Source organism: Salmo trutta, chromosome 4, assembly GCF_901001165.1.
Source record: "Salmo trutta chromosome 4, fSalTru1.1, whole genome shotgun sequence".
Classification (NCBI taxonomy): domain Eukaryota; kingdom Metazoa; phylum Chordata; class Actinopteri; order Salmoniformes; family Salmonidae; genus Salmo; species Salmo trutta.
In genome coordinates, this window is record NC_042960.1 from 66,796,719 (window position 1) to 66,807,596 (window position 10,878).

General features: G+C 43.2%; 1 protein-coding gene across 1 annotated transcript in view; it reads left to right on the forward strand.

Moving 5' to 3' along the window:
• The window catches only part of LOC115193071 (mucin-2-like), a 29,301-nt gene that overhangs the window by 14,867 nt on the left and 3,556 nt on the right, over positions 1–10,878 (forward strand). Inside the window, exons 27-38 of the mRNA XM_029752055.1 lie at positions 199–684; positions 4,858–5,691; positions 5,871–6,045; positions 6,250–6,497; positions 6,901–7,084; positions 7,580–7,793; positions 8,312–8,487; positions 9,362–9,431; positions 9,604–9,704; positions 9,839–9,870; positions 10,119–10,296; positions 10,568–10,672. Of these exons, the coding sequence (XP_029607915.1) occupies positions 199–684; positions 4,858–5,691; positions 5,871–6,045; positions 6,250–6,497; positions 6,901–7,084; positions 7,580–7,793; positions 8,312–8,487; positions 9,362–9,431; positions 9,604–9,704; positions 9,839–9,870; positions 10,119–10,296; positions 10,568–10,672 (2,803 nt within the window). The remainder of the gene's footprint in view (positions 1–198; positions 685–4,857; positions 5,692–5,870; positions 6,046–6,249; positions 6,498–6,900; positions 7,085–7,579; positions 7,794–8,311; positions 8,488–9,361; positions 9,432–9,603; positions 9,705–9,838; positions 9,871–10,118; positions 10,297–10,567; positions 10,673–10,878) is intronic.

Consider the following 10,878-nt stretch of genomic DNA (forward strand, 5'->3'; position numbering starts at 1 on the left):
ACAACAACCACACCAATACCACCAACAACAACCACACCAATACCAACAACAACCACACCAATACCAACAACAACAACCACACCAATACCACCACCAACAACAACCACACCAATACCAACAACAACAACCACACCAATACCACCAACAACAACAACACCAATACCAACAACAACCACACCAATACCAACAACAACAACAACACCAATAACAACAACAACAACCACACCAATACCACCAACAACAACACCAATACCAACGACAACCACACCAATACCAACAACAACCACACCAATACCAACAACAACAACCACACCAATACCACCAACAACAACAACACCAATACCAACAACAACCACACCAATACCAACAACAACAACAACAACAACACCAATAACAACAACAACAACCACACCAATACCACCAACAACAACACCAATACCAACGACAACCACACCAATACCAACGACAACAACACCAACACCACCACCAACTACAACAACAACAACACCAACAACTACAACACCAATACCAACGACAACAACACCAACACCACCAACAACTACAACAACAACAACACCAACAACTACAACACCAACACCAACAACAACCACACCAATACCTCCAACAACAACAACACTAATACCACCAACAACAACCACACCAATAACAACAACAACAACAACAACAACAACACTAATACCAACATCAACAACAACAACACCAGTACCAACAACAACCACACCAATACCACCAACAACAACAACAACAACACCAACACCACCACCACCAACAACAACAACAACACTAATACCAACATCAACAACAACAACACCAGTACCAACAACAACCACACCAATACCTCCAACAACGACAACAACACCAACACCACCAACAACTACAACAACAACAACACCAACAACTACAACACCAATACCACCAACAACAACCACACCAATACCACCAACAACAACAACACCAAAGCCAACACCACCACCAACAACAACAACCACACCAATGCCAACAACAACCACACCAAAACCACCAACAACAACCACACCAATACCAACAACAACAACACCAATACCACCACCAACAACAACACCAACACCAACACCCCCAACAACAACAACCACCACACCAATGCCAACATCAACCACACCAATACCACCAACAACAACCACACCAACACCACCAACACCACCAACAACAACAACCACCACACCAATGCCAACATCAACCACACCAACACCACCACCAACAACAACAACAACACCACCATCAACAACAACAACACAACCAACAACAACCACACCAATACCACCAACAACAACAACAACCACCACACCAATACCAACAACAACAACCACACCAACACCACCAACAACAACACCAAAACCACCACCACCATCAACAACAACAACACCAATGCCAACAACAACCACACCAATACCAACAACAACAACAACAACACCAACAACTACAACACCAACACCACCACCAACTACAACAACAACAACACCAACAACTACAACACCAATACCAACGACAACAACACCAACACCACCAACAACTACAACAACAACAACACCAACAACTACAACACCAACACCAACAACAACCACACCAATACCTCCAACAACAACAACACTAATACCACCAACAACAACCACACCAATAACAACAACAACAACAACAACACTAATACCAACATCAACAACAACAACACCAGTACCAACAACAACCACACCAATACCACCACCAACAACAACAACAACACCAACACCAACAACAACAACAACACTAATACCAACATCAACAACAACAACACCAGTACCAACAACAACCACACCAATACCTCCAACAACGACAACAACACCAACACCACCAACAACTACAACAACAACAACACCAACAACTACAACACCAATACCACCAACAACAACCACACCAATACCACCAACAACAACAACACCAAAGCCAACACCACCACCAACAACAACAACCACACCAATGCCAACAACAACCACACCAACACCAACAACAACCACACCAATACCAACAACAACAACACCAATACCACCACCAACAACAACACCAACACCAACACCCCCAACAACAACAACCACCACACCAATGCCAACATCAACCACACCAATACCACCAACAACAACCACACCAACACCACCAACACCACCAACAACAACAACCACCACACCAATGCCAACATCAACCACACCAACACCACCACCAACAACAACAACAACACCACCAACAACAACAACAACACAACCAACAACAACCACACCAATACCACCAACAACAACAACAACCACCACACCAATACCAACAACAACAACCACACCAACACCACCAACAACAACACCAAAACCACCACCACCATCAACAACAACAACACCAATGCCAACAACAACCACACCAATACCAACAACAACAACAACAACACCAACAACTACAACACCAATACCACCAACAACTACAACACCAATACCACCAACAACTACAACACCAACACCACCAACAACAACAACACCAATACCACCACCAACAACAACACCAACACCACCAACAACAACCACACCAATAACAACAACAACAACACCAACACCAACAACACCAATACCACCAACAACTACAACACCAATACCACCAACAACTACCCCCCAGACAACAGAGCCAACAACTACTCCTTGTATTCCTACCTGTGAGTGGTCAGAATGGTATGATGAAGATGATGATAAAGACAAGAGTGACTGGGAAACGTATTGGAATATCACACAGAGTGGAAAAGAAGTGTGTGAAGATCCACAGGATATTGAATGTGTAGCTACAGACTACCCTGATACGAGCTTAGAGGACTATGTAGCTTCGACAGGACAAGTTGTGGAGTGCGATGTTGACTTCGGTTTAATATGTGAAGAAAATAAACAGACTCAGAGACCATTTAAGTGCAAGAACTATAAGATTAGAGTCCTCTGTTGCGTTGAATGTTTATCAACAACATCACCAAAACCAACAACAACAGCAACATCACCACCAACAACAACACCATTACCACCAACATCTACCACCCCAAAACCAACAACAACAACCACACCAATACCAACAACAACAACAACACCAATACCAACAACAACCACACCAATACCACCAACAACAACCACACCAATACCAACAACAACCACACCAATACCAACAACAACAACCACACCAATACCACCACCAACAACAACCACACCAATACCAACAACAACAACCACACCAATACCACCAACAACAACAACACCAATACCAACAACAACCACACCAATACCAACAACAACAACAACACCAATACCAACAACAACTACAACACCAATACCACCAACAACAACAACAACGCCAATACCACCAACAACAACATACACAACAACAACAACACCAACAACTACAACACCAACACCACCAACAACTACAACACCAATACAACCAACAACAATGACACCAATACCACCAACAACAACCACACCAATACCACCAACAACAACCACACCAATAACAACAACAACAACAACACCAATACCAACAACAACTACAACAACGCCAATACCACCAACAACAACCACACCAATAACAACAACAACAACACCAACACCACCAACAACAACAACAACCACACCAATACCACCAACAACAACAACACCAATACCACCAACAACTACAACACCAATACCACCAACAACAACAACAACGCCAATACCACCAACAACAACCACACCAATAACAACAACAACAACACCAACAACAACAACAACCACACCAATACCACCAACAACAACAACACCAATACCACCAACAACTACAACACCAATACCACCAACAACAACAACAACGCCAATACCACCAACAACAACCACACCAATAACAACAACAACAACACCAACACCACCAACAACAACAACAACCACACCAATACCACCAACAACAACAACACCAATACCACCAACAACTACCACACCAATACCACCAACAACAACCACACCAATACCACCACCAACAAGCACACCAATACCACCAACAACAACCACACCAATAACAACAACAACAAGCACACCAATACCAACAACAACAACCACACCAATAACAACAACAACAACAACACCAATACCAACAACAACTACAACACCAATACCACCAACAACAACAACACCATTACCACCAACAACTACAACACCAACACCACCAACACATACCACACCAATACCAACAACAACCACACCAATACCACCAACACCACCAACAACTACAACACCAACACCACCAACAACTACAACACCAATACCACCAACAACAACCACACCAATACCACCACCACCAACAACAACAACACCAATGACAACAACAACCACACCAACACCACCATCAACAACCACACCAATACCACCAACAACAACACCACCAATTCCACCAACAACAACAACACCAATACCAACAACAACAACAACAACAACCACACCAATGCCAACAACAACCACACCAAAACCGACAACAACAACACCAACACCACCAACAACAACACCAATACCACCACCAACAACAACACCACCAACAACAACAACACCAATACCACCACCAACAACACCAACACCACCAACAACTACCACACCAATACCACCAACAACAACACCAGCAACAACCACAACAACCACACAAATGCCAACAACAACCACACAAATACCACCAACACCAACAACAACAACACCAATGCCACCAACAAAAACAACAACCACACCAGTTCCACCAACAACAACAACACCAACACCACCACCAACAACAACACCAACACCACCACCACCAACAACAACAACAACAACAACAACAATTCCACCAACATCAACAACACCAATAACAACACCAACAACAACACCAATACCAACAACAACACCAACACCACCAGCACCAACAACAACACCAACAACAACAACACCAATACCACCGACAACAACAACACCAATAACAACACCAACAACAACACCAATACCAACACCAACACCACCACCACCAACAACAACAACAACAACACCAGTACCACCAACAACAACAACCACACCAATACCACCAACAACAACAAAACCAACAACAACAACACCAATACCACCAACAACTACCACACCAATACCACCAACAACAACAACACCAACAACAACACCAATTCCACCAACAACAACAAAACCAACAACAACAACACCAATACCACCAACAACAACCACACCTAAACCACCAACTACAACGGAAGCCATAACTCTAACCACAACCCCAACGACAACAGAAGAATCAACCACAACCCCCAGGACAACAGAAGAATCAACCACAACCCCCAGGACAACTGAAAAACCAACCACAACCCCAACGACAACAGAAGAATCAACCACAACCCCCAGGACTACTGAAAAACCAACCACAACCACCTCTATAGACACCACAACCACTAAAGCTCCTACAACAACACCTAAACCACCAACTACAACAGAATCCACAACTCCAATGACATCCATATCACCAACAACCCATGAATCAGTTGTCACTGGTCCTACAATAACTGGTCCGACAGTAGGAGGTGTAGTCAGTTCAATACCAACCACAACTGGGACACCAACCCCACCACCAATTACTTGTCCTGAGTGGGACAAAGTGGTAAGTACCTCAATATAACCATCACATAATCAACTGGGCTCCCTTAACTTCGATTACACATAGCCAACATTTGAAGTCAATGAGGTGGAAAAGTCCTTTCAGAGACTTAGCAATTGATTCCTGTGTGTATTGTGAAAGAACTCTGATGACTTGTAATTTTCTTTCTCTCGAAACATCAGCAAAATGAGACTTTCTGGCTCTGCAACTGCACTTTGGCCAAATGTATTGAAAACAACACCATTGAGATAATTCCATATGAATGCCCAGAGCCTGAGCCAATCACATGTACCAATGGCAAGACACCAGTGCTACAGTGGGATGAGTTCTACTGCTGCCAACACTACGTGTGTGACTGTGAGTTGTGAAAGCTTCTTCTTCTTCTCCTCTGACCTGGTCAGGAAGGTAGATGGCCATGTCCAGTTTCTGTAACTAATAACATACACGTCCTTATCACTAACATTTGGAATAATACTCAATATAAATATTACTTCATACATTTTTTTTGACAGACGATCGTAATGTCTGTCTGCTATATAAAAGTGTATATTTTCATGACAGGCGTCTGTGAGGGTTGGGGAGACCCCCATTATATCACCTTCGACGGGCTCTTCTACAGCTTCCAAGGGAACTGTACCTATGTGCTGATGGAGGAGATGTGGCCACGTCACCACTTTAAGATCTACATCGACAACGTCAACTGTGATCCCACCGAGGATGTGTCTTGTCCTCGAGCCATCATCGTGTCCTACCGCTCAACAGTTATAACACTGAAGAATCACAACCTCATTGGAGCTGCTCAGTTGGAGGTAACTTCAGTGGATGAACTGGCTCAGAAATCAACATAAGCAATTAAAACCATATAATACGTTGAATGGCTGGATTTTGGGGGCCTGAAGGACTGAAAAAAGGATTTCTTTGAAAATTTGAAAATGAAAGACAATTGTTTTCCATTATTTCATTCTCTGAACTGAATTGTGCATTAGTTCTCAACATCCGCAGCTTTCATTGATACAAAATAAGAGTTTGATGTTCTCCATCAACTTAATTCAACCTGTAGTGTCATGATATTAGTAAGTCACCTTGCCTTTCTTTAAGAGATCCTGAAGATGGATTGATCTCTCTCTCTTCCATCCCTTTTTCCTATCCTTTTCTATCCAACCATCCGTCCGTCTCTCTTTCATCCCTCTCTCCCTGCCATCTGTCTTTCAGGCTCTTATTGATGGAGTTTCCCTGAGACTACCCTTCACACGGCACGGTGTGAAGGTGATGAACTCTGGTATCAACATGGTCTTGGAGATAGCACAACTCCAGGTGGTAGTTACCTTTGGTGTCACTGGCTTCAGCGTCAACCTTCCTTGGCAACACTTTGGCAACAATACACAGGGTCATTGTGGTAAGGACTTAGTTTCATTCATTTGTTGTCCTCAAACTATGTATCGTGTGCATTTAAACAAACAGCTATAAGAGCTGAGAAATTATTGTGAATCACTTAACTTAAACAGAGAACGGTCACTTGGTATTCTGAGCATGGTGTGAGAAAGCGTAATGCAGCGGCCTTTGAATTGATGGAAATCATTTATCCAAGGTTGGAGGTGAACAACTAGCCTGGTCCCAGATCTGTTTGGGTTCTTTTTTTACCAAAATCCTATGGTTGTTGTCAGATATCGAACCATAGGGTTTGGCAAGACAACACAAACTGATCAGGGACCAGGCTAGCAAACAATGGTTTGGGCTTTCCTGTCTGATGTCTGTGTCTGATATTTTTACTGTATGTGCTGTACTAAATGTGAGAAAGCTCCAACAAAGATTTCAAATGTATGTATTACTTTTAATAGCTGCAAATGGCAAAATAAACGACTTGAACCTGAACTGTATGCATCTCTTTCAGGAACATGTAGCAACAACCAGGCTGATGACTGCATGTTGCCTGGAGGTCAGCTGGTGGAAAACTGTGCTGTGATGGCAGACTACTGGCCAGCCAAGGACCTCTACCAGCCTGACTGCCATGTGCCACCTGGAATCCCCACCAACTCTCCTCTCCCTGAACCCACACAGAAGCCATGCAAGCCAGACTCCTCTGTCTGTGATCTCCTAAAGGACAGGTAAACATTCCTAAAGGCACTGTGATCTCCTGAAGGACAGGTAAACCTTCCTAAAGAACTGTGATCTCCTGAAGGAAAGGTCAACCTTCCTAAAGGCACTGTACAAGTTTTCTAATAAAATGTCCTGCTTAGGGTGATCACATGTAAATTACCCAAATGCCTGGAATGTGTGGGAATGTAATCATCTACTCCATTAAACAGTCTGTCAGGAGTGGCCAGCTACTTCATTGAACAGTCTGTCAGGAGTGGCCAGATACTCCATTAAACAGTCTGTCAGGAGTGGCCAGCTACTCCACTGAACAGTCTGTCAGGAGTTTGAGTAAAGTTAGAAGTCCTGTTGTAACAATCAACAATCTAACTTATCACAGACTAAAATCTCACACGCACAAATATAGCTCTTTACCCCTAAACTATACACAGAAGTGTGTTTTGTGTATGACAGAAACATATGTGATTCTTACAGTGTATTTGGAAGGTCTGTTTCTCATATACCTTCATCTCTGGTTTTCAATCCACAGCATTTTTGCAGCCTGTCATCCATTTGTCTCACCTGACAACTTCTACAAGGGCTGTGTCTATGACAGCTGCCACGTGTCCAACCCAGCGGTGGAGTGCACCAGTCTGCAGACATACGCTGCTGCCTGTGCCCAGTTTGGAGTATGCATCTACTGGAGAAACCACACCGCCCTATGTGGTAGGCTTACTGTACTCATTGTAAAAATCCAGACTCACCATGTTAAATAGGACTCACCTAATAAGGATAGATAAATAAGTCCACCATTGAAGAGATAAGAAATACTGTGTAGATGACCAGGAACCAGGAACTGTGTTGATGAGACCAGGAACAATACTATACTAACACAACTTAGTATGTGTTATAGATGACCACACAATAGAGGAGGGGGATTATATTTGTAAATATTGGATTAGTGCATTTTTGTATTTGAGGTGATAAATTATGGAGAGAGTGGACATCCTTGTCTGGTTCCCCTTTGTAATGTGTAATATAGTATGGGGCTTCAGTCCAACAATCAAGTGATTGTAAATAATTAGTCAGAACATTTTTCAATGGTGATACATCAGCAGTTGTCACAAAGTGCTAATACAGAAACCCAGCCTAAAACCCCAAACAGCAAACGATTCAGATGTAGAAGCACAGTGGCTTGGGAAAACTCCCTAGAAAGGCAGGAACCTAGGAAGAAACCTAGAGAGGAACCAGAATCTGATTGGTGGCCAGTCCTCTTCTGGTTGTGCTGGGTGGAGATTATAAGAGTACATGGCCATTAAGGCCAGATCGTTCAACAGCAGGTTCGGTAGAGAGAGAGAGAGAGAGAGAGAGAGAGAGAGAGAGAGAGAGAGAGAGAGAGAGAGAGAGAGAGAGAGAGAGAGAGAAGAATTAGTAGCACACTTAAGATAACACAGGACACCAGAGGAGACAGGATAGTTATACCAGATAGGACAGACTGACCCTATCCCCCTGGAACATAGACTATTGCAGTATATATACTGGAGACTGAGACAGGGGGTTCGGGTGTCACTATAGACTGAGTTGTATCTTTCTTCAACAGCCAGCGACTGCCCAGCTGACAAAGTCTACAAGCCCTGCGGTCCTGCCGAACAGCCAACCTGTGATGACAAGTAGGTTTCTATTTAGAGAGTGGTAGTGCAAAATAATCCTTGCTTTCATGTTTTATGTTAACTGAGGTAGACAATGTTATGACTGTCAAATAAGACAGAGAGAAAATACCTTAAAGGTAGAGTTGCTGTAGATAGGAAATAGGAGTTGTTACTGTAATGTTGTGTTCTACAGTCCAGACGAGTCTAGGATGAACTTCACCACAGAAGGCTGCTTCTGTCCTGATGGGATGAAACTCTTCAACAAGGACTCAGGGATCTGTGTTGATAAGTGTGGTGAGTGTTCCCAGTTACTGACATTGGTCCATTTCATGTGGATGATACAGAGAAGATCGATAGGACTTAGCCTTTTCAAGGATGTTTCAGGTCTATGAAAGTTCTACTAAATTGTCGTGTTTGTGTTTTTGAAGGATGCATTGACCCTGAAGGTGTTCCGCGAGAGGTAAGTAAGGCCTTTTGGTTTTGATTCATCGTTATTTTATTATACTAATTAATATAGCCTGTTATCTAGTCCACTGGCTCTGTCATGGATGATGCCAGAGGTTTCTATGAGGACCTACTTACAGCGTCCACACAGCATTATCCACATTGTCTGAAACCAAAATGGCCCCTTATGCCCTATTTAGTGCACTACATTTGACCAAACCCATTGATAGAATCACACTCCCTTCTTGTTGTATCTCATCACAGTTCAACGAGAGGTTTGAGTACAAGTGCCAGGATTGCGTTTGTTTGGAGTCCACCAAGACTGTGACCTGTAAACCCAAGGTCTGCTCCAAACCACCATTAGAGATATGCACTGGGCCAGGCTTTGTATATGTCAACCAAACCGATCCATCGGATCCATGCTGCTCCAGCCTCGTCTGCCGTAAGGATCTCCTAACACTTTTTTACCTTACATATTATAATCAGATCTATTTCAACAGTATTGTGCCGACCTGAACTGTACTGTGCTGGCTTGGATATGTTCTTTTCACATTGTTCTTTCCAGCACGGTTCCAGGAACTATGGTGGATGTGTAACCAGGCCAGTGCCGTACAGCTGGGCTCAGCTCAGTCGTGTTGAAAACACCCACATAGTGAAGACATGAATCAGCTCATATTATGATGTCCATACTCTGTTATTGTTTCCCCTCCTAGGTTGTGACAGCAGCACTTGCCCACCTACCAACATGAACTGTCCAATTGGGTTCGTGCCAGTGGTTTCAGTCCCTGAGGGAAAATGCTGTCCAGAGCACACATGTGGTATGGTCTCTTTTTCCTGTATCTAGACTATCTAGACTATCTACATGTGGTATGGTCTCTTTACCTGTATCTAGACTTTCTACATGTGACATGGTCTCTTTACCTATATCTAGACTATCTTGTATTGCTGTGTTTGTATTGCTGAGATAATACCATTTCTTTTAGACAGTCCCATGGATTGGTTGTCTGTGTCTCTCTCTCAATTG